Source organism: the organism of the source record quoted next (genome assembly GCF_019968955.1).
Source record: "MAG: Porospora cf. gigantea A chromosome Unknown PgA_NODE_130_length_35758_cov_341.584, whole genome shotgun sequence".
NCBI classification, from domain to species: domain Eukaryota; phylum Apicomplexa; class Conoidasida; order Eugregarinorida; family Porosporidae; genus Porospora; species Porospora cf. gigantea A.
In genome coordinates this window covers 1-26,672 of record NW_027151373.1, presented here as the reverse complement: position 1 = coordinate 26,672, position 26,672 = coordinate 1, and the positions used below count along the sequence as shown (strand labels likewise).

At 53.6% G+C, this 26,672-nt stretch overlaps 19 protein-coding genes across 31 annotated transcripts; 10 read left to right on the top strand and 9 right to left on the bottom strand.

Annotated features, from left to right (window-relative positions):
* Positions 1 to 51: 51 nt before the first annotated feature.
* On the top strand, positions 52 to 1,394 carry KVP18_003656 (uncharacterized protein; the record flags this gene model as incomplete). 2 transcript variants are annotated; one of them, XM_067955563.1, is made up of 3 exons in its annotated part: positions 52 to 111; positions 140 to 901; positions 930 to 1,394. In XM_067955563.1, the coding sequence occupies 3 exons, from the start codon at positions 52 to 54 to the stop codon at positions 1,392 to 1,394; spliced, it is 1,287 nt and encodes a 428-aa protein (XP_067813124.1). The 2 variants fall into 2 exon arrangements, with proteins under 2 accessions (XP_067813124.1, XP_067813123.1); XM_067955562.1 differs by lacking the exon at positions 52 to 111 and having other exon boundaries at positions 149 to 1,093.
* Positions 1,395 to 1,540: 146 nt separating this feature from the next.
* Positions 1,541 to 1,906, bottom strand: KVP18_003653 (uncharacterized protein; the record flags this gene model as incomplete). 2 transcript variants are annotated; one of them, XM_067955558.1, is made up of 2 exons in its annotated part: positions 1,541 to 1,657; positions 1,688 to 1,834. In XM_067955558.1, 2 exons carry the CDS (start codon positions 1,832 to 1,834, stop codon positions 1,541 to 1,543), a joined length of 264 nt encoding a protein of 87 aa, XP_067813119.1. The 2 variants fall into 2 exon arrangements, with proteins under 2 accessions (XP_067813119.1, XP_067813118.1); XM_067955557.1 differs by having other exon boundaries at positions 1,541 to 1,906.
* A 32-nt stretch (positions 1,907 to 1,938) lies between these two features.
* On the top strand, positions 1,939 to 3,197 carry KVP18_003669 (uncharacterized protein; the record flags this gene model as incomplete). 2 transcript variants are annotated; one of them, XM_067955583.1, is made up of 2 exons in its annotated part: positions 1,939 to 2,521; positions 2,557 to 3,197. In XM_067955583.1, 2 exons carry the CDS (start codon positions 1,939 to 1,941, stop codon positions 3,195 to 3,197), a joined length of 1,224 nt encoding a protein of 407 aa, XP_067813144.1. The 2 variants fall into 2 exon arrangements, with proteins under 2 accessions (XP_067813144.1, XP_067813145.1); XM_067955584.1 differs by having other exon boundaries at positions 2,548 to 3,197.
* Positions 3,198 to 3,773: 576 nt separating this feature from the next.
* On the top strand, positions 3,774 to 4,889 carry KVP18_003661 (uncharacterized protein; the record flags this gene model as incomplete). Of its 2 annotated transcripts, XM_067955573.1 has the most annotated exons (3): positions 3,774 to 3,893; positions 3,921 to 4,573; positions 4,601 to 4,889. In XM_067955573.1, 3 exons carry the CDS (start codon positions 3,774 to 3,776, stop codon positions 4,887 to 4,889), a joined length of 1,062 nt encoding a protein of 353 aa, XP_067813134.1. The 2 variants fall into 2 exon arrangements, with proteins under 2 accessions (XP_067813134.1, XP_067813133.1); XM_067955572.1 differs by lacking the exons at positions 3,774 to 3,893; positions 4,601 to 4,889 and having other exon boundaries at positions 4,278 to 4,577.
* A 310-nt stretch (positions 4,890 to 5,199) lies between these two features.
* KVP18_003663 (uncharacterized protein) lies at positions 5,200 to 6,756 on the top strand (the record flags this gene model as incomplete). Its single annotated transcript, XM_067955575.1, has 1 exon — positions 5,200 to 6,756. One exon carries the CDS (start codon positions 5,200 to 5,202, stop codon positions 6,754 to 6,756), a length of 1,557 nt encoding a protein of 518 aa, XP_067813136.1.
* A 13-nt stretch (positions 6,757 to 6,769) lies between these two features.
* Positions 6,770 to 8,480, top strand: KVP18_003658 (uncharacterized protein; the record flags this gene model as incomplete). 2 transcript variants are annotated; one of them, XM_067955568.1, is made up of 2 exons in its annotated part: positions 6,812 to 8,229; positions 8,258 to 8,480. In XM_067955568.1, 2 exons carry the CDS (start codon positions 6,812 to 6,814, stop codon positions 8,478 to 8,480), a joined length of 1,641 nt encoding a protein of 546 aa, XP_067813129.1. The 2 variants fall into 2 exon arrangements, with proteins under 2 accessions (XP_067813128.1, XP_067813129.1); XM_067955567.1 differs by lacking the exon at positions 8,258 to 8,480 and having other exon boundaries at positions 6,770 to 8,233.
* A 148-nt stretch (positions 8,481 to 8,628) lies between these two features.
* On the bottom strand, positions 8,629 to 12,014 carry KVP18_003657 (uncharacterized protein; the record flags this gene model as incomplete). Of its 3 annotated transcripts, XM_067955566.1 has the most annotated exons (4): positions 8,629 to 9,133; positions 9,163 to 9,807; positions 9,886 to 11,042; positions 11,067 to 12,014. In XM_067955566.1, the coding sequence occupies 4 exons, from the start codon at positions 12,012 to 12,014 to the stop codon at positions 8,629 to 8,631; spliced, it is 3,255 nt and encodes a 1,084-aa protein (XP_067813127.1). The 3 variants fall into 3 exon arrangements, with proteins under 3 accessions (XP_067813127.1, XP_067813125.1, XP_067813126.1); XM_067955564.1 differs by lacking the exons at positions 9,886 to 11,042; positions 11,067 to 12,014 and having other exon boundaries at positions 9,163 to 9,791; XM_067955565.1 differs by lacking the exons at positions 8,629 to 9,133; positions 9,163 to 9,807 and having other exon boundaries at positions 9,882 to 12,014.
* A 455-nt stretch (positions 12,015 to 12,469) lies between these two features.
* Positions 12,470 to 12,733, top strand: KVP18_003662 (uncharacterized protein; the record flags this gene model as incomplete). Its single annotated transcript, XM_067955574.1, has 1 exon — positions 12,470 to 12,733. One exon carries the CDS (start codon positions 12,470 to 12,472, stop codon positions 12,731 to 12,733), a length of 264 nt encoding a protein of 87 aa, XP_067813135.1.
* Positions 12,734 to 12,774: 41 nt separating this feature from the next.
* KVP18_003665 (uncharacterized protein) lies at positions 12,775 to 14,046 on the top strand (the record flags this gene model as incomplete). Of its 2 annotated transcripts, none has more annotated exons than XM_067955577.1 (1): positions 12,775 to 14,046. In XM_067955577.1, the coding sequence occupies one exon, from the start codon at positions 12,775 to 12,777 to the stop codon at positions 14,044 to 14,046; it is 1,272 nt and encodes a 423-aa protein (XP_067813138.1). The 2 variants fall into 2 exon arrangements, with proteins under 2 accessions (XP_067813138.1, XP_067813139.1); XM_067955578.1 differs by having other exon boundaries at positions 12,838 to 14,046.
* Positions 14,047 to 14,159: 113 nt separating this feature from the next.
* On the bottom strand, positions 14,160 to 15,110 carry KVP18_003652 (uncharacterized protein; the record flags this gene model as incomplete). Its single annotated transcript, XM_067955556.1, has 1 exon — positions 14,160 to 15,110. The coding sequence occupies one exon, from the start codon at positions 15,108 to 15,110 to the stop codon at positions 14,160 to 14,162; it is 951 nt and encodes a 316-aa protein (XP_067813117.1).
* Positions 15,111 to 15,213: 103 nt separating this feature from the next.
* Positions 15,214 to 16,122, bottom strand: KVP18_003666 (uncharacterized protein; the record flags this gene model as incomplete). The annotated part of the gene is made up of 1 exon (XM_067955579.1): positions 15,214 to 16,122. One exon carries the CDS (start codon positions 16,120 to 16,122, stop codon positions 15,214 to 15,216), a length of 909 nt encoding a protein of 302 aa, XP_067813140.1.
* A 477-nt stretch (positions 16,123 to 16,599) lies between these two features.
* KVP18_003667 (uncharacterized protein) lies at positions 16,600 to 17,001 on the bottom strand (the record flags this gene model as incomplete). Its single annotated transcript, XM_067955580.1, has 1 exon — positions 16,600 to 17,001. The coding sequence occupies one exon, from the start codon at positions 16,999 to 17,001 to the stop codon at positions 16,600 to 16,602; it is 402 nt and encodes a 133-aa protein (XP_067813141.1).
* A 211-nt stretch (positions 17,002 to 17,212) lies between these two features.
* Positions 17,213 to 18,059, top strand: KVP18_003654 (uncharacterized protein; the record flags this gene model as incomplete). Of its 2 annotated transcripts, XM_067955559.1 has the most annotated exons (2): positions 17,213 to 17,678; positions 17,707 to 18,059. In XM_067955559.1, 2 exons carry the CDS (start codon positions 17,213 to 17,215, stop codon positions 18,057 to 18,059), a joined length of 819 nt encoding a protein of 272 aa, XP_067813120.1. The 2 variants fall into 2 exon arrangements, with proteins under 2 accessions (XP_067813120.1, XP_067813121.1); XM_067955560.1 differs by lacking the exon at positions 17,213 to 17,678 and having other exon boundaries at positions 17,850 to 18,059.
* An 89-nt stretch (positions 18,060 to 18,148) lies between these two features.
* Positions 18,149 to 18,557, top strand: KVP18_005215 (uncharacterized protein; the record flags this gene model as incomplete). The annotated part of the gene is made up of 3 exons (XM_067949608.1): positions 18,149 to 18,259; positions 18,289 to 18,359; positions 18,386 to 18,557. 3 exons carry the CDS (start codon positions 18,149 to 18,151, stop codon positions 18,555 to 18,557), a joined length of 354 nt encoding a protein of 117 aa, XP_067813146.1.
* Positions 18,558 to 18,579: 22 nt separating this feature from the next.
* KVP18_003649 (uncharacterized protein) lies at positions 18,580 to 23,681 on the top strand (the record flags this gene model as incomplete). 4 transcript variants are annotated; one of them, XM_067955550.1, is made up of 5 exons in its annotated part: positions 18,580 to 19,658; positions 19,687 to 21,081; positions 21,147 to 23,458; positions 23,487 to 23,610; positions 23,639 to 23,681. In XM_067955550.1, the coding sequence occupies 5 exons, from the start codon at positions 18,580 to 18,582 to the stop codon at positions 23,679 to 23,681; spliced, it is 4,953 nt and encodes a 1,650-aa protein (XP_067813111.1). The 4 variants fall into 4 exon arrangements, with proteins under 4 accessions (XP_067813111.1, XP_067813112.1, XP_067813110.1 ...); XM_067955551.1 differs by lacking the exons at positions 19,687 to 21,081; positions 21,147 to 23,458; positions 23,487 to 23,610; positions 23,639 to 23,681 and having other exon boundaries at positions 18,580 to 19,662; XM_067955549.1 differs by lacking the exons at positions 18,580 to 19,658; positions 21,147 to 23,458; positions 23,487 to 23,610; positions 23,639 to 23,681 and having other exon boundaries at positions 19,718 to 21,121.
* Positions 23,682 to 24,038: 357 nt separating this feature from the next.
* KVP18_003651 (uncharacterized protein) lies at positions 24,039 to 24,293 on the bottom strand (the record flags this gene model as incomplete). The annotated part of the gene is made up of 1 exon (XM_067955555.1): positions 24,039 to 24,293. The coding sequence occupies one exon, from the start codon at positions 24,291 to 24,293 to the stop codon at positions 24,039 to 24,041; it is 255 nt and encodes an 84-aa protein (XP_067813116.1).
* Positions 24,294 to 24,438: 145 nt separating this feature from the next.
* On the bottom strand, positions 24,439 to 24,768 carry KVP18_003664 (uncharacterized protein; the record flags this gene model as incomplete). Its single annotated transcript, XM_067955576.1, has 1 exon — positions 24,439 to 24,768. The coding sequence occupies one exon, from the start codon at positions 24,766 to 24,768 to the stop codon at positions 24,439 to 24,441; it is 330 nt and encodes a 109-aa protein (XP_067813137.1).
* Positions 24,769 to 24,985: 217 nt separating this feature from the next.
* Positions 24,986 to 25,549, bottom strand: KVP18_003660 (uncharacterized protein; the record flags this gene model as incomplete). Its single annotated transcript, XM_067955571.1, has 1 exon — positions 24,986 to 25,549. The coding sequence occupies one exon, from the start codon at positions 25,547 to 25,549 to the stop codon at positions 24,986 to 24,988; it is 564 nt and encodes a 187-aa protein (XP_067813132.1).
* Positions 25,550 to 26,017: 468 nt separating this feature from the next.
* On the bottom strand, positions 26,018 to 26,551 carry KVP18_003655 (uncharacterized protein; the record flags this gene model as incomplete). Its single annotated transcript, XM_067955561.1, has 1 exon — positions 26,018 to 26,551. One exon carries the CDS (start codon positions 26,549 to 26,551, stop codon positions 26,018 to 26,020), a length of 534 nt encoding a protein of 177 aa, XP_067813122.1.
* Positions 26,552 to 26,672: the final 121 nt, after the last annotated feature.

Here is a 26,672-nt window from a genome sequence, read left to right as displayed (position 1 = left end):
TAAAGACTCCCGTCCCCATTGTGATATTTAATCTGACCTATTAATCGTCAAATGGGCTTCTTTGAGGAGGCATCGCCGCTGGTCCGTGTGGGCTCACTGTTTCTGGACAATGTGAGCGTCTGCCGTTCTCGTTACGCAGGATGACTTGATGGACGTCTTTAATGCCATCGAGGCAGTAGACCCTGAGGTCCGACGGGAGTGTCTTCGAGCAGCCTGTCAAATGGAGCAGACTCCCTACGATCGGCTGGACGAAGTACCTGCCGAGAGGAACATCAGACAAATGTACACACAGGGGGGAGGACTGGTAGACAGGCGAAGCCCGCCTAATCCACTGGCGCCCTTTAATGGCCGGAAACGCGGGCTTAACGTGAAGGACCCAGCTCTGCACAATAATCCTCTACTGGGCCGTTTGTTGACCACCTGGGGTACGACTTGGATTCTGTTCTTTATATTTCTTCAGGAATTGATTCTGAATTTTACGACGTACGGTACATTTCACGCGCCGCGTTCACGCAACTGGATGATTGGGCCAGAACCACAAATTCTGCACGACATGGGCGGCCTGTCTACCAATCGCATACGCGAGGGTGAGTATGTACGTCTGTTTTGGTCCATGTGGATGCACTCCGGATGGATCCATCTAGGAATCAACCTTCTCTCGCAGCTGCAGTACCTCTACATATTCGAGCCTGATTGGGGTTTTTGGAGGACATTCAGCACATACGCGGTCAGTGGTGTTACCGGCAACCTGGTATCAGCGATTGCTGACCCCTGCTCAGTTACAGTGGGATCCTCAGGCGCCCTATTCGGCCTTATGGCTGCCATGGTTGCATATTGCATGGAATTCTGGCGGTCGATCCCTCGGCCGAAGATTATTCTAGCCTTCTCAGTCATAGTTGTCGTGAGTCCAGCAATGAGATTTGATGCAGCTAGTTTCCATTATTATGGGATTCACGAACAGCACCGACAACTGGGCTCATATGGGAGGTATGATCGGTGGCTTGGGATGGTCTTTCTTCTGCCTACCCGTCGTCCAAGTTTGGAGCCTCGGTGCCCAAATACCTGGCTACGAACCGAAGCCCGTTATTCGTAAGGCGCCTTTAGTTCGTAAGTTTCAAATTGCATGCAACCCGGGTTGCAAGTGCAGCCCATCCATGTTGGCGCTGCGGATGGCAGGCATTCTTCCTCTGGTGGCGATAATCTACTGTTGCATCTACTACTTATTCTGGCACCCAGAATTTCAACCTCCCGGACACGTGAGTTTCTCCGTAATCACCGCTTGCTGCTGTTGCCGCGCGGAGTCATCGCTCCCTGTGATATGCAACCCATGCTCAGACCCTAGTCTTCCGGCAGCTTGCCACTCGGATGATCCTTTCCCTCATGTTTGGACGTGAGAAGCGTAGTTTTTAGTGTGGATTTCAATGCAATAATGATATTCTGAAGTGAACTCCGGCTCCTCGCGTTTGGACGTCACTCCTCCATCAAAACCCGATAAAAGATTGCGCCGTCAATAACTCGAAACATTTTTAAAACCGACCTCTTACACCGTCGCCTCCAGTTCCGCCTTCCGCGCCAGCAGTGACTGCAGCTTTGCGGCACTGCGGCAGGTTGCAATCGCCTCGTCGAGCTCTGCGATGGAATCTGCCAGGCAACAGGACTGGGGTTCCTCTGATGGGACTCGACTCACTATATGTTCCTCCAGCCCAACCGACCTCGCGGCGTCCTTCTGTAAGGCTCTCTCGCCTTCATGGAATTCAACCACCTCCACAGCATCGTTGAACCGGGCCGTCTTCTTTCTAGGGCCTCGGCACTCCAGGGCTTGCTCTCTGGACATTTCCTCAGTCACAGTTTGTGGCTTCTTGACATCAGTCCTTTCAGTCTTCCGTTTCTTGAACAGACGGCCCATGCAACTAGTCATCCTGTGTAAATATTTGTATTATGCCGGCGTATGAGCTCGGCGTTAGTGCAGACTCCCTGCAGCTGTCAGACTCTGCTTTCTCACAGGATCTTTCTACCACGCCAATGACACATGAGAGATCACGGCACGCTATCCTCTCTCCTGGAATTGCTCGCGCACTACCCAAGGAGATCCGCCCCATTCTGCGCTTGCCCCAGGGAGGGATCGTTGACTTGGCTTGTGAGACGTCCCGAGACGACCACTCACCCTTGTCATCGCCCTTCTTGGACAGTCCTGTGCCGGGGACGGCCCGATCCAACCAGGAGTGGGTCGTGCACGCGCGGAAGGCAGACGTGCAGCTTTCTCCTGTGGATTTAGAATGTCCCCAGTTCTCGCAGCTCGAGTCTGCTTTGTCATTAAGCCAGCGGCAGCTGGATGAGTCTAGGGTCGAAGTGAACAGTTTGACTTCACAGGTAATAGCCTGTCGCGAGGAAAACTCTCGACTCACCAGGGATCTGCATGTCACCCAATTGGAGTTGGACATCATCCGAAACGAGTTGAAAGGGCAAGAAAACCTGCTTCAATCGGAACATGAGCAGATTAGCTACCTTAAGCAACAACTACGTGAGGATCTCAATAGGGTCACACAGAATCCGCAGAGCGAAAACGTGGCAAAGCGGAATTAGCGAACGTCATTACATCGAACATCGATGTCGTCGAGACCAACAAACTTCAAAGTGAACTCAGAGGTTTGGAGAGCGCGTTCGAAAGGGCCAATCTGATAATCGAACGCCTCAAGGAGGAGAATGCCACGTTGAGGGAGGAGTACCAGGAGTCGTGTGCATCGAGAGACGAGCTACGGCTCCGGATTTCTACCATGGAAGACCAGGCAACAGAGCTGGCTGACTCTCGCAAAGAGGTCAAAAAGCTGCTGAAGGCCTTAGAGGAGAGGAATGAAGAACTTCGATCTGTCAAGCGGGAGTCGCGCGTTCAATTGGAGCGGACAGCTGAAGCTATCAGAGACCGCCTCCAACAGAGCCTCGACCGTAAAGTAGAGGCGTTTCGACGGAAACATGAGTCTAAGGTGGCTAGCTTGCGTCGGGAACACGCGCGCCGTCTGCTCAAGGACGAACCTGAGACACCTGTCCGTCACCGAAGAGACGACCGATGTCGGAAACGGTCGCAATCCGTCGACCAGCGGGCCGCTAACTACAGGGAAATGTCACACTCGGAATTAGTAGACATGCGGAAGCAACTGCACGAAACTTTGGGAGAGGTGAACAGACACTTGCATTTCTAACATTCGAGGTCCTCGGCCAACTTGTCTATCGTGGCGGCTTTTCTGCGTTTCACCTGAAATGCGTAGAAGTCATCGTAGGACGCTGGCTTCGCCCGCTTCTTCTTGATGACATTGGCCGTCATCGTGGCGCCAAAAGCCCCCCACATCTCTCGGTTCCCAACGGCTTTGTGCTTGCCAGTTCTCTTATCAACAACTTTGACCCAGCCTTCAGCGTCAGCCTCTGGTTCATCTTCCGCGGTTAGCTCGAAACGGGTCATCCAGTCGTCGACTTCCCTTTTCAACTCCTCAGGCGACTTATACGCAGTTTCCGCTCGCTTCAGGGCGTCCAGGAGGCTCCAGCTGAAAGGCTTCGGTTCGTTCACGGCCATGACCTTGACGTTGAATGTGAGCCCTCCGCGCTCGCTCAAGAGGCATTCACGAATCATCGAAAATTCATAATTTCATTGCGTAGAGACAGCGCTTTCATCCGATTCTCCGATTCTACACTTTTCATCGCTGAGCTTCTTGATAAATCATTGTGCACTGTAACCACGGGTCTCGGTCAGAAAACGTCATTTTTAATCTGGTATAATCACGATGAGTGAATCCCTCCTTCTAGGCGATATAGCTGACAGCAAGGGCCTGCTTATCAGGGATTCCGCCGGTCCTCGCTTCGAAGTAGAGGCCTCGTTGTCTCGGGACATTAGCCAATTTGAGGTGGGGTACCAAAGGACATAGAGCTAGACGTCTGTCGACACCTATACCGGGTCGAATGATGGGCCTTGTCGACGGTTTCTGGTAACTGTTGTCTCTAAGGCAGTCAGAAAGGCTGTACAAAAGAATGCCTACTTGAGAAGAGAGGTGCTCAATCCAGTTCTGCTTCCGTATGGGTCCGTCAAAACTAGGCTGGCGTTGCCGTGCTCAGATATCGATCTGGTTCTCACAGGTGTGCAGGGGCACGATGACAACCGTCAGGAGGTCCTCCTGACCATCGCAGAATGTATCGACGCTGAGATCTTGGCGGAGGGGGCGAAGAGGAAGCGAAATAAGGCGTCCATTGGTGCATGGGTAGACGAGGTTTTCGTAATACCGTCGGAAACCATGCCACTACTGATGCTGCAAAGCTCCAAAATTCTGAAGAGTCATACGATTCAAGTGGACATCACAGTGCAGACCGAGAATCATACCGGCATCCCAACAGTAGTGCTCGTCGAGCGGTATCTCGACGACGCACCCAAGTTGAGGCAGCTGATGCTGGTTCTGAAGCAACTTCTTCGGAATGGAGGGCTAAACAAGCCCTTCAGTGGAGGCCTGGCCTCATACAGCTTGTTTCTGATGGCCGCTGCCTTCGTAGCCCAAGAAGACTCCTCACTTAGCGTTGGTCGGCTGCTCTTGAGGTGAGTGCGTGGTCTGCTCAACCTCAGATTGCTGGCCTTCTACTCAGGGTGTGATCTCCTAGAACCCAGCGTGACGATCGCAAACGAAAATGTCACTGAGCTCGTTGCGTCGTTTGACCCTACAACGATGTGCATCGCGCTACCGTCCCTGAAGACGCCAGGGATTACGGCAATCCACAGAGACATCCCTCCGAGGTTCCAGACCAACCCTCAGCATGTGGTCATCGTCGATCCTTGCAATACGAGCAACAACGTGGGGAGACCCACCTTCCAGTTTCCAGTCATTCAGGTGAGCATAGACGCTCGGATCACATAGCAATTTATGCGGCACCTCTATCTGGAATTCACAGTACGCCTGTGTCACTGTTGCCCCATCCGCTCTGAGGAAAACCTGGCGGCCATGACCACCACCTGCCGCAACATACTAAAACGAGCGCTCTACCTGTCGACGTTATGGCCGCGAGACCGCGGCTCGTGAAATGTTCATTGTGCCTCTAAACTTCCAAAGCGACGACGTCTAGAACTGCACAGGTGCCCACTGCCAGATGTTCATTCCCTGCGCGCTAAACTAGCAATGAAAGGCGAAATTGGGAAGGGAGGTGACTTCACTTAGTAATTTCCTGATTATGGAGGAGGCTCTGGCTCGTACCCTCTTCAATGCGAACCCAACGTCGATTCCTTCCGTCTCGTCATCGGATGCCCGCAAGAACAATAGATGGGACGACCAGTCAACTGCGGCAGACGGGAAAGACTTCTGGTCTTCCTATGCGTCCTGGCGGCTGCACAGACGAATAACAGACCTCACCAGCGCTCCAGAGTTTCTGGATGTGGAAGATGGCGAGGACTCGTGTCGGTTTCTCGTAGGCACACAAGAGGACTCGCTGTGGATCTACCACCTGCACAAGCAGCTGTCGGTATCTAACGCTCTCGAAGGGTTTCGGTCCAGTAGGCTTCCCGAGACTCAGACCTATAGCGTCACATCCTGCCGTCTAGCATCCAAGCAGCTACACAGTCGGAAGTTACGCCCTACACGGGCGGTTTTCGTGGGGTCGGGTCCCTCGCCGATGACGCTGGTCAGCAGCTTAGAGCCCTGCGCCAAAAGGGGCAAGTCCGAGCTACTTGTCACGGCAGTCAGGATGTGGGATATTAAGGAGAACCGCTTCGCGCGTAGTTACTCCCTTCCCACGGCCGTAGACGAATTCACTGCTTTCGCGGCATTTAAGTCTCGGCCTTTCTTTGTGGCGACCTATCCAGACGACCAAGGACGAGACTGCGCGTACTTATGGTCTACGCTGCACGAGAATGGTCCAGCTTTGTCCTACAGTCCGTTTGACGTATTGCAGACACACCACCGTCGACCAGCAAACGAGAAAAACCGCTTCGGCGGTGCCGTGGGCACGTGCTGCGATCCAATGACGTTCGCCGTTGCCTACGGAGACCATACCGTCGTGGTGTACAGCGAGAGCGCCAAGTCCGACGCATCCGCCTCTGTTCCTTGCCAAATGGAAGCCGTAATGATCATCGACATCCAGGATCGCATGCTGAACCTCGCTTCTGAGGCTATATCGTTCTTAAGCTTCAGTCCAGGCGGGGCCAGGCTCCTGATCGGCACATCACTTGCAGACTTCGGCACGCCACGATCGCCGTTGGCTGAGCTGATGGTGATAGACATGACGAAAACACCGCCGGAGTATGTCGGCAGATTACTGAACGCTCCCTCAGTGCGCCGCACCAGGCTACTGTTTGAAGGAGATTCGCCTAAATCAGAAGAGGGTGAAGTGGACCCTGACGACAGACTATTTGGCTACTCTACGACTGAAGTGGAGGCCAAGGCAAGATTAACCATCTTGGAGCAGAAAACATGCGCCTACCACCATATTAGCACCGTGGCTGCGCGGCTCTTGCCTTGCTGGACGAACGATGCCCACCACCTAGTTATGGGTCTGGCGACTGGAGGCTTTGGCATCTGGGACGCACGAGAGTTGAGGTTGAAGCGAGTGGTGGTTGGCGAGCTTGTTGAGCACGTCGCCTGTTTCCAGAACCACGACACTCTAGTTGTGACGTCTGGGTCTTCCGTGTGTTTATGGCAAGTCGACCCTTTGGTTGCAGGGGTTTTGGCGAAACGCCGTCGGTTAGATGCTGACATTAGTGAGATCCGCGAGGGTTGTCAACTCGCTGAATAAAAGTCTAAAAACTATGAGGATCGCGCTTGGAGTCACTATCGCGCTCGGCAGCCTGATGCCGGGTACGCTGTCTTATAGGGACGGAGACCAGATTCCTGTCTGGGCGAACCGGTTCAGCCCACTTCACAATCCGCAAGAGACCTTCAGTGTAGAGGACTTGCCCATATGTGAGCTCTGGGCAGAAACCGTGACTCGGAGAGACATCTCCTTTGGAGAACTTATTTCAGGACATGCGCCCGTTCTGTTTTCGAGACTCCATGTCGGTTTTAAGGTGGACTCTGAATCGCGAGAGCTCTGCAACATGCGTCTCCGGCCAGAAAATGCCCAGGAACTTGGATCTGCTATTAGGGCTAAGTATCTTGTGGAATACTCTATGGATGGTCTGCCTGCCAGCGTGCCTCTGGGTGCCATCTCCAAGGACGGCACTCCCCTACTGTACACGCACAAGGATGTGGTTTGCACCTCCAAGGACGACAAGGTAATATCGTTCTCCATCACTCCGCGCTCTCTCGTGCCGCTGGACACGAACGACACGATAAAATTCACTTACTCGCTGAAATGGACTGAGGCCGTGGATGCTGCAAGCCGCACTCGCGTTCTGAGACCTGCGACCCGACACACTGAGAACGAGATTCTGACCTACGCAACGTGTAACGGGATGATGATGGTCGCTTTGCTCGCCGGAACCGTGATTCATCTGCTTAACAAGGCCGCTTCTAGCGAGGTAGATGTCGAAGGGCAAGAGGAATCGGGCTGGAAGCAAGTACAGGGTGATGCGTTTCGGAAGCCGAGCCAGCTGCCTCTGCTCTCTGCCATCGTCGCAGCAGGCGTCCAACTCTCATGCACGGTGACAACTTCGATTGTCATCGCAGAGGCTACAGGTATGCAGTCTCACCAGTTCCTAGACACGCTGGTGTGGACCTACTGTGGGTTCCAGACTGTGGCTGGGTTCGTGGGCTCGTATTACCTGCGCATGTTCCAAACGAAATCCGTTTCACAGGCCTACCTGCTGCAGTGGGTGGTTTTCCCCCTGTTCCTCTTCTGCGTCCTTGTGTACTTCAATACGATCTCATTCGCCTACGGCACGACTGGGACAGTCACACTCTCCTTCCTACTGACAGGCGTCGGACTACTCGTCGTAGCCAACTTACCGTTGCACCTCCTAGGGGCCCGGGTCGGTTTGATGCTTTTCAAATCCATGACTCCTCCAGCCCGTGTGACCTCCCTCAGCCGCCCCCTTCCCGACAATTCGCACTTCCTGACCGCTGCGGGCTTGGTGTTGCCAGGCCTCGTCTCTGTGGGCGGTAGCGCAGTGCACTGGACATACTTCTTCGGAGAACTATGGAGCAGTTCTTCCTTTGGACAGTGGCAGGAGATTCTCATTGGGTTCATTTTGCTGCTAACCTTACACGGACTTGCTGCGGTGGTGGCTGTATTCGTGATGCTAAACAGTGAAGACCACCGATGGCCTCGGTGAGTGACGGGAGCTCTTCCAACTCAGCATCTCCGTAATGAGTGGCATTTCCGCTGGTGTGACCTTGTGGCTATTCGGGTACTTCTTCCTTTTGAGGAACACTCTGGTGACCGGTTTCTTCCAGCTCGCCCACTCCATTACTATTCTATCGATTGTCTCTGGTATGGTGGCCTTAATGTGCGGAGCGGTAGGTTCCATGTCTGTCGCGTTGTTTGTCAGAAGACTCTACACCTCCCCGAAGGCCGATTAAGACTGCTCGTGGTCGCTGCTGAACGCTGATTAGACTGCTCGTGGTCGCTTCCGAAGGCTGATTAAGGATGATTGAGTGATGTCGCTAACTCGTGGAAAGCAGATTAAGGCTGGGTATGTGTACAACAAAGCACAAAGATCATGGGCTATCATAAGCTAATATCGTCGTCTGGTGCTTCTGGTGCTTCCAGAGGCGTCGGGTCCTCTGACTTGCTGGCCTCCTCCTCCACAGCGCCACCCTGAGACAGCTTCTCCCCGTCTGTGGGTTCAGTCATGGGGGTTTCGGGCAATACGGACTCTGCAGTATCCGGTCTGGAGCTTTGGGTTGTCTTGCGGCGTTTCTTGTCACCTTCGGATGTCGTCGTTCTGCGTTTTCGCCCCGTGTCAGACGCCTCCTTCTTCAGCTGGCGAACTAACGTTTCCGCCCGTCGATTGAATTCAACAGCTGATCTGGATTGAAGGTACCAGTCGTAACGAAGGATTGAGTCGCACCTGGCATGGATCCTATAGCGGTCCCACAACCCGTATCCGAGGATGGCCATAATATTTAGCAACCAGCGGTCCTCGGTCTCGTTAAAGAGCTTACGAACAGAGGACTGAGACCAACCAGCGAGGTGAGCCTCTTGCCAGGGATTGCGGCACTGAGTTTGCTTCCTGAATGAGGAAAAACAGCATAAACCTACAGTCGAATGATCTTTTCAATGTCCAGTCTGCGGTCTATCCCCACCTCCCCTGTTGTAATGCGGGCCACAATCCTCTTTCCGTCAGGGAGGCTTTCGATGTGCTTCCAGAAGGCGCTGCTGTACGCCTGCACTTGCCGAGGTGTTTTGTGTGGTCCGATCTCCAAGTTGATCTCTCGAAGATCGTTTCTTCCATGGATCTCACAACCTCGGACAAACGCCTGAAAGTCGCGTCTGGACCAATCGCCGAAGCCTTGGGCCAGGCCATCTTGTAGGTGCTCCTTGACGTCCAGCAGGCGAGCTGTTAAGACGTCAGAGTCTTCTCCGTTTTCCTCAGCAACAAATCGTGCTTGAATTAGCTCGAATTCCTCATCATGGAGAGCCATCAACTTTTCTCGAGGATAGAACTGCCACTCTTGCATAGGAGGCAGTCTGGTCTGCTGGACCTTCTGACTCTTCAGCGCCTGCTTCATCACTTGCTCCATCCTGTTCTGCTCAGCACGTGCCTTCCGCTTGGAGTGCTGTTCTTCAAGATCCTCCGCGGCCATCGCGAGCCACGCCTCTTTCTCCATCCTGGCCTCCTCAGTGTCAATGTTCCCTGAGAAAATCTCAGCAAGGTAGTCCGCGTTCATTTCCTTAGTGGATCTGCTGGATGAATGTGAGAAAAAACGCATACAGTCCGAGTAGTATCGCTTCTAACGCGGCTTGCATTGCCGGAGACCTTACCTAAAATCTAAGAGGCGCTTCTTCACGTGCGCTTGCAGCTTGTTGTTGATTTCGACGTGCTTCTGCTCGCCTCGTTGTAAGATGAGGTTGAAATCGGCCTCGGACAGTTCCTCCATCGACACGCCAGCCTTGAAAATACGGTCAGCGCCGTACTGCACCATACTCATCAACTCCCCCTTGGCAAGGTGTCGATTCTTGGAGCTGTAGCCGCCCTGCTGGATGACTGCGGAGTCGAGCTGCAGTTTCATTGTGGCCTTTTCGAGGACTTTTTCTTCGATTGTGTGCTCGTGAATCAGACGATAAACGTTGACGGGTCTGGTCTGCCCAATACGGTGTGCTCGATCCATAGCCTGCAAATCAACCTGTGGATTCCAATCAGAATCGAAAAGCACGACAGTATCGGCCGCAGTGAGGTTGATTCCTAAACCACCAGCCCGAGTAGACAGAAGGAACACTGCGATTTCCGAGCCTGGGGCGTTGAAGCCCTCGATAGCAGCGTCTCGATCATGGCCGGATGTGCTCCCATCAATTCGACAGTACTTGAAGTATCGCAGCCGGCAATAATCGTCCAGAATATCAAGCATACGCGTCATTTGGCTGAAGATGAGCACCCGAGACCCAGAGGCGATCAAACGGGTCAAAAGGCGATCAATGAATGTCATCTTCCCGGAGTTCTTAATGAGGTGTTCGCCAAATGGGTCAGCGGTTGGTTCCTCATAGCCCTCGAACAGGTAAGGGTGGTTGCAAGCTTTGCGAAGCTGCATCGCCAGGTTCATGAGCCTCGATCTGGAAGGCACTCCCGCACCATCATGTGCAGCGTCGGCGTTCTTGGCCAGTAACGCCCTGTAAAGCTGCTTCTGCATTTGGGAGAGCGGGATGTAGAGCAGTAGCTCCTTCTTAGGAGGGAGGTCCACTGTGACCTCAACCTTCACTCTTCGAAGCATGAAAGGCCGGAGAATTTTGTGCAGACGGGTAACGATCTCCGCGTTCTTAGCTTCTCGGTCTGATTGGGAAATCGTGTCGTCTTGGCTCGTGAGGTCAAATACAGACTCAAACTCCTCTGAGGACGCAAAGATTTCGGGAAACAGAAAGTTCAGCAGCGACCACAACTCGTGAAGGTTATTCTGAAGAGGCGTGCCAGTCAAGAGAAGTCTAAACTCCGTCCGGAACGTCCGAGTTACCTGTGACAGCTTAGAAGCTTCGTTCTTAATCCTGTGTGCCTCGTCAATGACTAAGTAGCGCCAACGCATCTTTTGTAGTAGATTCTTCTCCCGAACACACAACTCATAGGATGTGATGTAGACGTCATAGGCCCCGGGAGCGAAGGCCGTCTGTTTCATCAATTCGCGTTCATCCTTGGTCCCATGAAATTTGAACGCCTTCAATGCGGGACAAAAACGGTTGATCTCTGACAGCCAATTTCCCAACGTACTCTTAGGAGCCAGCACGAGATGGGGCCCCTCGATGCTCCTAAACTCCTTCAAGTACGCAAAGAGAGTAATGGTCTGAATTGTCTTCCCAAGACCCATCTCATCGGCTAAGATACCGTTCAAACCGTTTTCGTATAGACTGATGAGCCAATTAAGACCCTCCAGCTGATAGTTCTTCAACGTAGCCCCGGTAAGCAAGGAGGGCTGGACTGAGAGACGTGTTATATTCTCCTCAGGGTCCTCTTCCTCCTCTGTGGGCCGTCGACTGCGCTTGCTGGTTTCCTTCTTTTTTTTACTATTCTTGGCTTTGGCCTTGGAGTTGGATCGGGCCAGCACGCCTTCGATAAAACTCTCACTCTCTTGCAGCAGACTTCGAAGACTAACAGTGCTGAGGTCAATAGACTGTGCTCTGCGTCGATCATCGTGTTTCCTTTTCTTGATCAACTCGCGTGCCAACTGCTTCCTCCGGTTGACCCTAGTAACGATTAAATCGTCGTCTTCCTTAGTCTCGCCGATGTTGGGCCACAACTCCTCGCTAGGGCTCGCCTTGCTCTCCGCTTTGGATACAGAGGTATCCACAGCAGAGCTCGCGTCCGACTCGTCACTCGATACATGCCTCTTCCTCGTAGATCGTCTCACACCGACTTTCGTCGGCGTGGCTTCCTTTTTTGGTTTCTTCCTTGAGTTCCTCGAGGTCATGGCTCTCCAATGTAAAGCCGATAATTAACGTCAATTGCGCCGTCGCTCAGTGTGATTCGTGCATCTGGTCAAATGTTTGGACACAACAAAACTTGTCAAAGACTGATTCAGCGGTCACACAGACGCCATGATACGGTAAGACCACATGGAATCCAATCGACTGCTTAAGGGGCACAGATAATCGCCATTTAACCCGGCAATCGATATCTAGACTCATGGAGTGTATCTCCCATAATCTTCAGCATCAAGTTCTCAAGCCCAAACAAATGGGATACGCGTAGAAAACAGGTTGCCACTTATTGTGAAAATATGGGAGCCAATCAGGCGGTTTCAAGCGAGTAGTGACATGAAAGGGAAGGCTAACGTGTCAACCCAAAAATATCCTTACCAAGCACGACAACAATGCCTCATAAGGTACCGTTTCGTTCTGACCCCGTGCATTCGCACACGTTCGCATGTCTCATCGTTTCCAGGAACCGTTGCCCCTAAACCAAACCGTGACCGTCGGTCTGAATGGGAAAGAGTTCACAGTCACGCGACTGGACAAACAAGAGAGCCAGTCCCTTCATCCGAGTGAGAGTGAGAGTGTGGTAACGTCAATGGATGAGGAGGTCCCCCCCAGCGACTGGGACAACTTTCAGGCCAGCTTGGTGAGTTGGGATAGAGTTGACCACAGGTGGTGTCTGCAGTTCAAGCAGTGGAAGCCGTTCAAGCGATAGAAAAGTGTCAAGCACGGCCTAAGTGACGTGAAGGATACCGAATGATACCGAAATGCGTCTTTTGTGTGCCGTGCACGCTGAGAAGACTTGAGCTAACCGAATCCATGTGGCCCAAGAAGGGCCTTAGTGACACCATGTCACGCGAAGCCACCCATATCGAAGTCGGGGTTAAATCCGAAACCGTCCAACGAAAGCAAGCCGTTCAACGAATCTTGCGTGAGCTAAAGAGCCTCGACTGGCGTCCGGCAATGGAGGATGTGGCAACGTCACCACATCACGCCATCAACGACGTAGAGAAGAGTCGGCGGATATACGAGCAGACAGGCGTTTTCTTCAAGCAGGGGAACAAAAACCTCCTCTGTGTTAGGGAGCATCCAGTGTTCAAGGGAACTGGAGGGTGTCGGAATCAAGATGGATTCTCCGTCTCAAGGATAAAGGTCGACGACGAGAATGAGTTTTACATTTTCTGCGTATGCGACGGACATGGCTTGAGTACGACTGATGAGGGCGACAAGCCTGGAGAGAAGAGTCCTGGCCATCACCACAGGGCGGGCGATGTTTGCTCCCGTCGAGGTGTAAGGTGCCTTGTGGAACTGATAGAGCTGTCACTGAGAGCACCGAATGTCAGAGCACTCATTCAGAAGGGACAACAATCCGTCGTGGAAGCATATTTCAGCTACGTTTTCGGATGCATTGACGACCTGATGGGCGACTTGCCTGGAGGCACCACGTGCACTGTGGTCATCATGGATATCGCCAAGGCCTTCGCCTATTCAGCGTTCGTCGGTGACTCCTCTGGCGGGTTCGTTTTTCGTTCCCGAAAAGGAGACGCTAAAGCCCGAGCCCTCGGCGAGTACGACCACAACTTCGCGAACCCGAAAGAAATTGAAAGGCTGTCAAGACTCTTCGGCCGCGATGAGATGATGGAACTTCGACGCAAGGGCCAGCTAATCACTCAGACCAAGTCGAACGCGACGAAGGCGTTGAACGTGACCAGGGCCTTAGGTGATCGCGAGTTCGAGCATGTGGGCAAGACAGCCAAGCCTGACTGCAAGGTCTGGCTCGTAACTGAACCTGTAGAGTTTCTGATCATTGGATCAGATGGGGTATGGGACATGATACAGTTGAGTACCGTGGCGGATCACTTGTCACGCGTTCAATCTACCGATGGACTCTACCATCTTGCCTCTCGAGTGGGTTCCGACGCGATGATTCGCTACCAGAAAGCAACCGGAGGCGCTTGCGACGACACTACACTCCTCCTAATCGACGTGCGACCGCTGGTTCAGCTGATGGTAAGCAGGCTTCCATAGTGACTTTTTAGGTTTGAATCCTGACGATAAACAACACGAACAGGTTCCTAGTATGCGACTTGCGACTTCCTCGATGCTAGGACGATCTAGAGCTGTCGGTTACTCCTCTTGAGTTAAGCACATCCTGAACCACGTGCAGGGCAGTATTTTCTGGTGTGCTCATTGCTGCCGCAATGGTAGCACCCACCAGAAGTTTCCGGTTTATCAGGACAGTTTGCAACGTGATGGGCTTTAGATCCGCAGATGAAGCACTTGAAGTCGTTGTCAGGGCAGTCAGCTCGCAGATGGTCATCCGAACCGCAAATGAAACACTTAGGGTTTGTGACGTGAGGGCACTCCTTCTTTCCATGGTCAGTCGAACCACAAAGGTAGCACTCGAATGGTTCCGCGTCAGGATCGACAGGTTTCTTTACTTTCGGATGCCGTTCGCGTGGAGGGTTGGGTGTACGTTTGGGTTTGCCACACTGCCCTGAGAGGTGGCTGGTCTCTCCACAGATGTAGCACACTGCGAAAGCCAGGTGGTTGCATTCCGATCTTTCCTCTGGACAATCTCTTAACCGGTGGTCCTTCGAGCCACAGTTGAAACACACCTGAACTCCCTTGGACTTGTTCAGTGGGCAGAGGGCCATCACGTGGTCCGGACACCCGCAACACAGACAACCTTCTCCCTCGACCTTCATTTTCCGAAGGGCATTTTCCATGGGGAATGCTTTCCGACGGGTGGCCTTCGGCTGTGGCGTCCCCCCTACTGTGACGTTGCCTTTCTGACCTTGCCGTAGCCAGGCCAATCTACCCAGGAGCTTGCGTTGGAGCTTGCCAGAGAGCATAACACTTTGATCGTGGGGCTGGTCGGATTTTCGTTTGTCCCATTCTACGTTGGAAACTTCAATGCGTAACTCCAGGGCGGAAATTTTGGCCTCGATCGTAGAGACATCCCACGTCCCAGACGGTGTCGTTTTAACTAGCTTCTCATGTTGCTTCTGGAGGTGGGCGGATTGCCGGTCAGCCTTTTTCTTCTGCTTCTCCTCACGGATGACTGCCAAACGGCTTGGGAGTTTGGACATGGACAAGAAATCGTCAGTTACGGAGTAGTGCACATCAACAAGTCTTCAGCAAAGCTACTTGGGATAGTCATAACGCTAAGGCGTTATTCCGTCTAGAGGTGCTTCAGGGAAGCATCTGGGAACTGGCTAAATAATCTTCCCACTGTTTGACGTTGCGGTTGAACGTGAGCATGCTTTTCTGAGGCGTCGTGGGCAGCTCGAAGAAGTCCCAAATTGACTCCAGTACCAGCGATGGTAGATGACCAAGGAACGGAACCTTCTTGACTAATGCTCGCTGCCACCAGTCTATTTGTTGGGGAATCACTGTCCGAGCATTGCACGAGTTGCTCGGAGCTACCAGCATTATCATCACCGTGCGTTTCCGGCCAGGCAAAGCAGGATCCGCCAGGTCGGTGGGAGCGATGTGGTGCGTCCGTGACACGCTCACAGTGGCAGTTTGCAGCAAGTTACACTGCTCGTACGTGATTACGCAGGAGGCGAGCTTCTCGATGAAACCGACGAACTCCAGGTGGCGAAGATTGGATGAGAGCCAGTCTCGTCTGGAACCAGGCTCAAGGAAGGCCGACACCGCTCTAATTACCAGCTGGTGACGGGTTCCGCTCGTAACGTCGAGACCGGGGATCAACTCAGCGAAGAGAGGCAGCACGTAGGTGATGAGCTCCTCCAGACAAAGGTAGACCTCTTGGAAGTCGTCGGGGTGTAGGTTGTTGATGTAGGAGACAAAATGTGCCCCCGATTGTCTCATCTCAACCACTGCAGGCAACTCGGACAGCCGACAGGGACAGTTCCTTCTCCTAGAAAATGATGACTGGTCCGCGACCGCATAGCTGCCGGCCTCTGTGGTGTTGAGCAGATCGCTTAAGCTTCCTTCGTGCCTAGACATCCGTGTCTGTAGCGGGATTACAGGGAACAGCGACGATCCGAGGACGTCCACCACCCCTGCGGCTGCGTTCCGCTCCATAGGAACGATGAGATCTCGTAGGCGTTTTGCCAACAGCGGTGACAGCGACATCGGAAACGAAGCACAGCAAGGTATCATATATTTTTGTCGCCCACAACATGCGGAAGTGCGGACCCAGTCATTGTCTGTTGGCTTTTTCTACGACCATGCCTGGAGGTCCCTGAAGATCTTAGGGTTGATATGAATACCTTTCTTTGCAGGACGACCTTCCCACTGATGCCTTACGTCAACCGATACTATCTCTCTGAACTTGGAAACGCAAAGCACTAGCTCTGGCCCGAGATGCCACACAAAGGCCTTCCTCTCGTCGTCCCATGCGCCCTGGTCCTTTTGTAACTCGTCGTGGCTCGTCTTTGTTTTCTTGCAGGGCTTTTCGGATGAGTCAGAACCCTCCGACTCGCGCTGCCTTTTATTCATGACGCTGGCGAAACTTTCTGGCTGATCGAATCATTATCTGATTTCGGAAACCCCCCCTGCAAACGTTCTGCCCGCGTTGCTGAGATTCACATGCTCGAGCGGTCGATGACGTCACTTGTCAAGTTCGCGAAGAGCCTCATTCAACGAAGACCACTGTTGTAATTCCTTGAACACCTCCACAGGCACATGTATTCCCTTCTTCGTAGGATTACCATTCCACAAATGGCGAATGTCAACGGCTACCTGGCCTCGAAACTTTGACACACGAAGCACCAGGTCGCTGCGGACGTTCCACGTAAACTCCTTCTTCACGGTGTCCCAACTCCCTTGCCCGGATGTGATCACCGGCTTCTCCACAACCTCGGGCGGCGTCTTCTCCACAACCTCGGGCGGCGTCTTCTCCACCTTCTTTGCCTTCTCAGCCTTCCTTGCCTTCCTTAGCTTCTTGCGTTCGTTTCGTTGCTCGCCATCGCTGCTTTCGCTGCTTTGGTTCCGAGATCTCTTCTTTCCCATCGAAATCGCTGAAATCGATGGAAGGTGAGTCTCCTCTCATTCACGTCAATCAGGATTCAAAGGTTTACTCTCCAAGGCGACGCAGTTGGCAAGAGATGTCACCGACTCAGTCAAGGAGTCTACCCGCCATACTGCAGTTGTGAGCCGGGCACCAGCCTCCCGCTGGGCGTCCTACAGGGTACAGGCGCCCCGCCTACACGACTTGCGGGCTATGTACTCGTGTGAGAGGTGTGCGGAGTCGGGCTCCTCTCATTTTAAACTGGTGAGTGTGAATAGCAACTATGATAAGCCCTCGTGTACGGAACTCACAGGAGCGGACCTTCGGAAGTGCTTACCAGCTTGGTTATGCACTCATCATCCCTATCTAATCAGGTGCAAAGTCAGCGTTGAACGTACTGAATGCTGGGTAGACTGCGACGAGAAAGACATATTGCCCGTTCTGGATGGCAGGCTCGTAGTTAAGCTCGTTCCTGTTCCCCACGACATCAATTTGAAGTCCTGTGTGGGCGTGGGGTGGGAGACTGAATGGACGTCGATGTCGCACTTGTTCGTACCCCAAGCTACCCATCTCTCACCACCTCCTGTGCAGCCGACACCAACCCCGCGAGTAACGACTCCTCCAGTGCAGCACGCTTCAGCAGACGAACGTGCCAGACTGGCCGTGGGCGATCATCAACGTGAGTCCCGATGCCTACCATCATTCAGAACGGCGAGACCTCGAACATCGGCGGCTCCAAGAGAAGTTGGGCGCCTCAGACGAGCTGGCAGGCCACGTCCGACAGTGGGCTCGTGGCCCAGGAGGAGAAGTGAAGGACATTCGCGTGCTGCTCTCCACGGTTCAAGATGTAATGTGGGCCGGAGCAGGATGGGAGGCGATTTCATTCGGCCAGCTCGTAGCCAATCGAACCGTGGTCAAGAAAACCTACTTCAAAGCCATCAGAGAATGCCACCCTGACAGATCAGAGAAAGGCGACGGACGCCAGCGGTTTCTGGCGCAGTCCGTGTTCCACGAACTCAATTCGAGCTGGGCGAAGTTCCAGACTGAGCTCTCAGAGTGAATGGGATTTCAGGTTGGGCGAAGTTCCAGACTGAGCTCTCGGTGAATGGGATTTCAGGTTGTCATGTGGCCGGTCGTTGTATCGATACAATGCGTGTGTGGCTGTTGCTTGCGTTGGTGTCGGCTAAATGCGGTGACGAGCTGGAACCATTGAAGCTAGATCCGGTGGATGTGCTGGCTGGGCAAGTCAAGGGTGTCTATGTGAGTGTGGAAGGCAGGTCTCACCGCAGGAAGGCATTAAACAGGCAGAGGTGAACGCTGTCGGCGACCCAAAGCTGCTGTCAAAGAAAAAAGAGAAGATGTGAGTGGAGGAATACATCTACACAGCCTCGCCAAGATCAATGGGGTGATCCACGAGTCTGGAGGTGAGTCAGATGAGTTACAGAATGCCAAAGTGAAGCGCAAAGACAACGCAGCCGGGCTGAAGAAAATTATTGAGCACGCAATGCGGCAGCCTGGGTTGCACCGCGATGAAGCCGTTGAGAGCCCTAGGTCATGATGACGGTGAAAACTCCTAATTAATGCCTGACCCTGACCTGCCTTCCCTTCGTGCGAGCGGTCGCGAGTTCAGTCGCAGGTGCAGGCGCTCATCCACCGTAAAGAGAGTCATGCGGCAAGTTAGGGCGTCAACGCCCATGCTTAGCATTATCGCACTGCTCTACGTGGTGTTTGCGGTGGTTGGCCTCGTTTTGCACTACGTCTTGCCGGCCTTTCCCCTTGCGGTACTGGTAGTGCAACTGCTTGTCGTGGGCCAGCTCTTCCGATTTGTCTTACGAGTCTCGACGTTCCCGGGATCTCTGTCGTTTACGCGGAGGATGATAGAGAACCAGATCAAGGCGCAATCGCTGCAGTCCCTTCACTGCCACGTCAGTCAGCTCAAGCTGTTCTTGGAGGCGCTGGACGTCGGCGTGCCCAACGAAGAGCTACGGATAGGCTCTCTCTGCACCACACTGCAGACACTTTCGGTGCTGCACCGGTCAGTGATCCACATGGACCTCGCTGTCAAGATGGACGAGCTGATTTCAGTTCGGGGGCGGGGAACTTCAGGCAGCACTGAATTGTTCAACACGATAGGGCTCATCCTCAGAATGGTGGACTCGCTTGACGTCCAAGTTAAACCGGAGTTGGCAGCCACTCTCTCACTTCCGTCCGTCACGCCTATTGCGAAAACTTCAGGCGCTCACCTCACTCTTTTCGGGCTCTTTAAGCGGCTGGAGGTTCTGCGTCAGAGACGAGAAGCGCCTCCAGACCTCGCGGTTATGAATGGGCTGTCCGTGGGGCCTGGTGCGGTGGGGGTGGCGTTGGATGTTGTTAGCGACTTGGAGGCCGCTCTGCGCATGCGCGACGCAAACGGCAAGGATGCTGGGGTGAACGTGGCTCCACTGGGTTCGCTTCGCCTCTTGAGCAGCGAGATGGTCGTCAATCGCTCGTCTCTTCGGTTTTTCTTACGAGCTGGAGACCCTCGAGTGCTCCTGGAGGCGCATCTTACTCCTCCGTCGGATGTAAGGCCACTGGTTATGAGAGCGGCTGTTGCTGCCTTGCACCACTTTGGCAACGTCGGTTCGCCCTGTGTCTCGGTCCTTCTCAGTGTGATCTCCACGTGAGTCCAGCGGGGACGCATTATTCAGCTCCAAAAAACCGGTTGAGGCTGATGACGACATGATGAGACTTATGGATTGGGCCACTCGCTTGGACACGGAGGGCCTCCCAGATTCCTTGAATATGCTGAAGGATGGCGATGCCATGTTCTGCTTGGGATCCTACGTGCTGAACGAAGCGATACTGATTCGGTTGGGGGAGAAGGGGCTTGGTTTGAATGCACCTCCTTTAGAGACGGAGCTCGACGAACTCGGTGCCCTTATGAAGCCCGTGGTTCTTTTCTGCAATCCCAACGCTGGCGCCTGCGAGCTTCACGGCATCTCCGACGACTGGCTCGCCTTCTACGTTGACCGGAATATCACGTTCTGCAGCTACAACTATAGGGGATTTGGAAACTCCCAAGGGCGCTCCTCTCCTGTAGCGGTATGCGACGACTCTGTGAAGATCGTAAAGTACCTCACTCATGGCCTCGGTCTGCGCGGCTCCCGATGCATCGGTGTCCACGGCCGATCCATAGGTGGTCTAGGTGCCGCTGCCGTCGCTCACTACGCGAGCGAAAGCGTAGGCTGGATATGTACAGACCGCACATTTTCGACGCTGGAGTTGGTGGGGAAGGCGATGCTCGGTCCTCTGGCTCAACACGCGATGGTAATAGGAGGATTCGGAGCTGACAACGTCCGCAATTTTTTAGCATCTGATAGCTACAAAGTAGTGTGCTGTGACCCTCGTGACGAGATCGTACAAGAAGAGTCCTCTTTAAAGGTTGGCATTGCCCGGACACTGGCCCCCTATAGCGGACCGACCACCGTATGTCTGCAGACACAGTTTCTGTTGGCTTTAGTGGAGACACCGGAAGAATGCGCTAAGGCGGAGGGGGCGAACTCAAGCGTCGCTCGGCATTTCATGAAGTCACATGCTGGGGAGAGCCTGCTTAGCATGGCCACAGCGATCCTGGCGGCGCTGTCACACGTCGACGCCGCAGGACTTCAACTGAAAGAGACACTGGAGAGTCCTGGACGGCTGAAGGACTTCCTCTCCGTATTGGCCGCCTACGGTCCCAGACTCGACAAGGTACCCCGCGAGACCAGGCTGGATCCCGAGGAGCGAGTGGAGAAGATTTACAGTCAGAGCAGGTCCAAGGCCCTGAGTGGGCTCGGTCGGTCCCGTGATGCCCTCTTGCGCGTCCTCAGCCGGCCACCTACAGTGGAGCATCTGATCAGCCCTGAGAGGCCTCTTGCTACTGCGGTCTTACGGAAAATCGAAACTGCTGGTCGCGCACTAGTCGACTTTATGGCTTACTTGGAGACCTGGCTGGCATCTCGACCGCTGGAAAATTCACTGAAGACCGGTCGTCTAGTAGTCCTCTCAAATGGCCACAACGGGAGTCTGCGTAGCGAGGAAGAAGCCTGGTTGGACCTGCTCTTGTATGCCAGCCCTTTGCGTGGTGTGCTGTTGCATGCATGATCTATATGGCAAATATGACTAGCAGCCTGTCACCTGACGTCATCAGAACAGCTTCCCCAAATCGCACGACAAGGCGACAGCTCGCCGGTTTAAACGAGTTGAAGGATGATCTAAAGACTCTGCAGCGCGGATTTGTATCAATAGATCAAAGCCGCATAGTGCGTCGCGTGGCTCACGAGCCTCGACAGAACAATTGGGAGCACACAGTGCGAACAGAGATCGCTCGTGGAGTGACCAAGCAGTTGACAACCAGATCCAAGGGGAGCTCGAAGATTGCACAGGACCCTGTGGAGAAGACAACCACTGTACCTGATGGCCCTCTGACGCCCCAACTCACCAGGTCATTGTCACGCGCTGAGAAGCGTAGAAGTCGTGTGGACCGCGTGAAATCCAAGGAACGATTCCACTGCACATCTCCAGGTCGCCGACGACTAAGCCCTCTCCAGTATTGTGACACCTCTAGGGAACGGGAGGAGATGAGTGCTCGGTGGATCTCGGAGGGCGATACGAAACGGATCAGAGACGTGGTGGTTGTTCCGGGTGACACGCAGTCTCGATCCGTCTCCGCCCGCCATGCCCTGGGAGAGCCGAGCACCCCAATGAGGCACACGGCCCTTGAGTTGTTTTTCTGGCAGAAAGTGAAGGAGGAATATCCTCTGGACTGGGAGGAGAGAGCAAGCAACGTGATCAGGCAGAAACGCGATGGACATATCCGTTTGGCCCTCTCCAAACCACTACCAAACGCACAGACCCACCTGGCGCCCACAAATCACCAAACGGAAGATGGCCTCTCACACAACGCGGACGTCACTTCCACAGGCTCCTCACGCCAACGAAGCTCCCGAGGAGGCCAGCGACCAAAACACCCATCTCGACCACGCCAACGAACTTCCCGACGAGGCCAGCCGAAATCCGAGGAGGATCTGTCCTCCGGATCTTCAGACACGACCAGTGGCGCCATAAGCCAGGTCGCTGTCCCAACGTCCTTCGACACGGCTGACGTTTCAGGCGTCGGTTCTTCAAAGGCTATTGCTATTTCGTCGGTCTATCACAGCCAGTTCACTGAAGAGCTCTCTGCGACCACTCTGACTCGAGTATTCGGTGAACTATCAACCACGACCCTCTCTCAACTGTCCGCTGAGGAGCTCTCAGCCACGACTCTCTCTCGAGCATCCGCCGACCTCTCAGCGCAGCCAACGACTCCGATTCGCAGCTTCATGCCGCCATTCAAACCTTACGATACACCGCGTAGCGCCCGCAAGGACAGCGCGGAGACGAGCCAGCACGTGAAGGAGCACCTCGACCAAGCTGTCCTCACCCCTAAGGAATTCCGTGTGCAAGCTGTGAGTCCTGACGCGTCCTGCAGACGGAGGTCGTCAGCGGATCCAGGCTGGTTCGGTGGTACGCCGTCGCCGCGAGCAGAGAATGTGGTGTGGGGACCTGCGTGTCGTTCGTTGAGCCAGACCACGGCGAATGGATACTTCAACGACGTGCCGACAATGCTACCGGAGTCGGTGCCAAGCGCTAGCTCCCAGTCAGGAATCAGTCCGAGGCTAAACCTGGCCTCCTTCAGCCACCAGTCACTGTCGGCCATGGTGAAGGCTCGCGCTCCTGCCCAAATTTCGACGGTTCCCCGACCGAAGACGGTATTTACTGACACCTCACCTCCGTTCAACCTCGGCGATTTTGATTTCAACGCTGCTGAATTTCCGGAGACGCAAAGGAGTGCAGAATCAGGAGCGCTGGAGACAAAGAACCAGAGGGCCGTTGGGTTCGATCTGCCCATGTCCAGCGACGAACGCATTTCAAGCGACGAAATCGCCGCTGTCAACCAACCCGGCCGATCCCTTACCCTCAACGCTCAGCATCCCAGCGACGGGGAACTCGAGCGCGTTCTCAAGGCCGCGAAGGCCCCAGCTCGCCGGGCTGACACACTCAACGGCCCAGACAACGGCGTGATGCGGCAGCGGATGATGACACACGTGGACAACTCTGACGAGGTAATGCGCGTTCGGGGCTGGAAGGAGTTCGCCAAAGTGCGCGAGTTCCGGTTGCGGTCTCTGGACTCGCTACGGGCGATGTCCGCGCTCCTGCGGCTTACTCGGGGCGTGCACATCGACGCGATTGTTAAGGGTCCGAACGGGATCAAGAGTATGCGTGGCTTCACTCTAGCAGTGAACCACGACGCTAACGTGTCCAATATCGCTTTAACAAAGAGCTCGAAGCGAAAGGTGTACCAGTACTCAGACCTGATAAGCGTCGACTACAGCAGCATCTGCCTGCAATTCCTGGTGGACTCTCTCAATAGCGTGGAGTTCTCGCAGATTAATTTCGATGGTGAGACCCGCTTCCTATGCGGACGCAGGTATTGCCCAGAAAAGATTCACGTGTGTCTGCCGGTTCAGAGAGCACACGATGCCGGTAATCATTTGCTTTCTGAACGACGAAGACAGGTACGACTTCATCGAGCTAACAGCGGGCATAATAAAGTGAAGGCGGAAGGGTAAATTTAGGCAGACGGCTGAACGACGACAATGTGGAGTTCATTCTGGATTCGTGATACACTTGGCGAGTGCGCTTTTGCGACAAAGAGGACAGCGGCAGCTCTTGTGGAGCCAAGGCTCGATGCATGTACCGTGAAAGTAATGGCCACATGGCAATCTAATGACTTTCTGTCCAAACTTGTAAGGCTCGATGCAAATAGTACAAGTCTTCTGAGACGGCCACCGTACCAAACCTTTGTCCAGCGCCTGGAAATCTGCAGGCGGTAGTCCATTCTTCAGGGGTTGGTCAGTTCTCAACGAGGCTGCAATTGCCCTTTGGACGTTGAGTGCGTCCGGGGTCATGCCTGACCGGAGCCTGACGGGCGTAATGGTGGCTTGCGCGCTGATCTGGTGTCTTGGCCGGATGGGATTGATCAGCGCAGCCACAACTCGTGTGGGATGGATGGCCGGGGCTGCTCTGAACACGCAGTCGGTCCGTCGGTCTTGGGGGAGCAGTTCCCTGCATTGTCGTAAAGGTTGTCGTGAGGGTTGTTGTGAGGGTTGTCGTAAAGGTTGTCGTGAGGGTTGTCGTGAGGGTTGTCGTGAGGGTTGTCGTGAGGGTTGTAGTAAGGGCGCCTCCCCAGGCTTTCGTGGCGAGGGTTGCATGTCACAACCACATAGCATGACATGCCACACCATCAGTCTTACTAAAAAGCCGTGTTTTCTCAGACAACTGACGACCGAGGCTCTACATAGGAATGCTTTCGACGACACGCCGTCCAGTAAATTATCTCAAGCGCGCTGAGAGTTAAAATAGTTTTTCATCTCTACATTTTAAAAATAGCCGTCAACCGGAGTCTGGGATAAACGAGCTGCATCTGGGATAAAATCTCCAGCATGGTCTCCAATCAGCTCTGCCGGTGATGGCATGCAGCAGATAAGCATGCGCGACATGAAGCTCTGTCCAGATGCCATGTCCTGCGCAGCCGTCAAGGCAGCGGTTACCTGCTGTTGGCCTTCCGTTATTTGTTCCTGAGCGGCCTCTGCCCGCTTCTGAACGGTCTCTACTTGCTGTTGGGCATCCTCCGCTCGTTCCTGCACGGCTGCTGCTTGCCGTTGTGCTTCCTCGGCTTGTTGAGCTAGTCCAAGGTCTCCAAAAGCCATCCTGATAGTTGTGATTAATCAAGAAGGAAACGGAGTCCACCCCACATTCCTAGACGTTTTAGTGTAATGAGGTTCAATTTAAATGTAATGCGGTTCAATTTAAATGGCTTTAGACCTGTTACAATAGAGTGTTGAGCCACTTTGTCGTCAATCGCGAAATTCAAAGGGGGAGGGGTGTTTCAATCGCGAAAATAAAAAAATTCACTACATATTTAAACTAAACTCGGTTGGCTCCTTGTGTCCTTTGCGCCCTTATCTCCTTGTGATTCAGCTTCTCATTCCCCTTACCCCCAGCAGCTATTACATTCTTGAGAGATTTGATGGTGCCAAGAACCCAGTAGATGTTCAAGTAGCCGACTGCGTGACACAGCAAAGCTAGCCCAGTGGAGGTATAGAACGCTACCTTGTCATCGTGAGGAATTTGGTCATCTCGACCCTCGTTCAGGCCATAAGTCACCATCCCCGCAGCAACCGTGAGGTCGCTAAGAACTGAAGAGAAGAGTCCGATCTTGAAGAGTATTGAGAGGAATGCAACGCCGCAGACTTTTCGTCTGTACGCGCTAATCAGTGCAGACAACCCCATGAGCAAGGCCACACTGCCAAACGCGACGTTCGACCACGCAACCCAATTCTCATTGTGCTCCAAGACGGCCAGAACGGCGTATGCCACGTACAGCCCTCCACCAATCAGCACTAGCAGTGAGATTAGCACTGTGCCCAGCCTTAGGCTGCATGGACAGCATCCGTAACATCGAGAATAGTCTCCCTGCGATCGTATCATGTGAGCAGGTATTTAGTCAGAATTAAACAATACTTTCGGTGTGGGGTAGTTAGTGTGGGAAAGAATAGTTTTAGTGTGGGAGAGAAGTCTCCCATGTAGTAGAAGTTGGATTGTTCGGGAGCCCCAGGTGGCGTCAGCGTTTTTTTTCTTCACATCTGAGCGGCACAAGGGAATTGTCAATAAACGGGGGAAGTTCCTATTGTCGTCCAGAAAAATTCTTTTTCCCTAAACATACATACTGCTACGAAATTGGGACATCTAAGAGGTAGAACCACGTGATTAGTCTCAGTTGGTGTGTAGCAGTCGACGGGAGCACACGCACAAGCACGAAACTTAAAGAGATTGACGGAAGCGTACCACCAGAAGTGGATCGTGCGGATTAATGAGTTGAGTGTGTAGCAGCTTGCAGGATCTTTAAACGCAAATAAATCGTTAGTAAAAAAACTTACTGCAGGAAAGAAATGGCAACTAGGCCATAGTTAATTCCAGGTAATTCTTCTTCTCGTCTCCTTTGCCACCGGCCTCGAACACCTGTTTCAACGACTTAATCGTGCCTAGGACCCAGTGGAAGTTGATGTAGCACGCGATGTGCCATACCATGATGAGGGCGAAACCGACGTAAAAAGCCACCTTGTCCGCTTCAGCGAAGTCATCGTTTTTGGCAGCGGTGAAGGTCACCATACCAATGATGAGAATGATATCGTTGATGATGGTGAGAATCACTGAGACCTTGAAAACGAGGGCGAGCATGCTTATGCCTCCAGATTTCTGCTTGTAGACGCTAACTATGGCGAACACGCCCAACGCGATCCACAAGGCGCCGAATACAATGTTGCAGTAGTCGACCCAGCCTCGCTGGCCCTCAGCCAACCCCACTATGGCATTGCCCATGTACCCCACGCCCTGCAGCGCAATCGCCAGCGATATCAGCAACACGCCGACCCGGAGGCTGCACGGGCAGCAACCGTAGCAGTGGGAATAGTCGTCTTTAGAACGTAGCATTGAGGATTGCGTGATATGTGCGATTTTTCGTCAGCATCGTGTGGGGTCAGCCATGTGGTTTAGGGTTTAGGGTTTAGGGGTCAGCCATGTGGTTTAGGGTTTAGGGTTTAGGGGTCAGCCA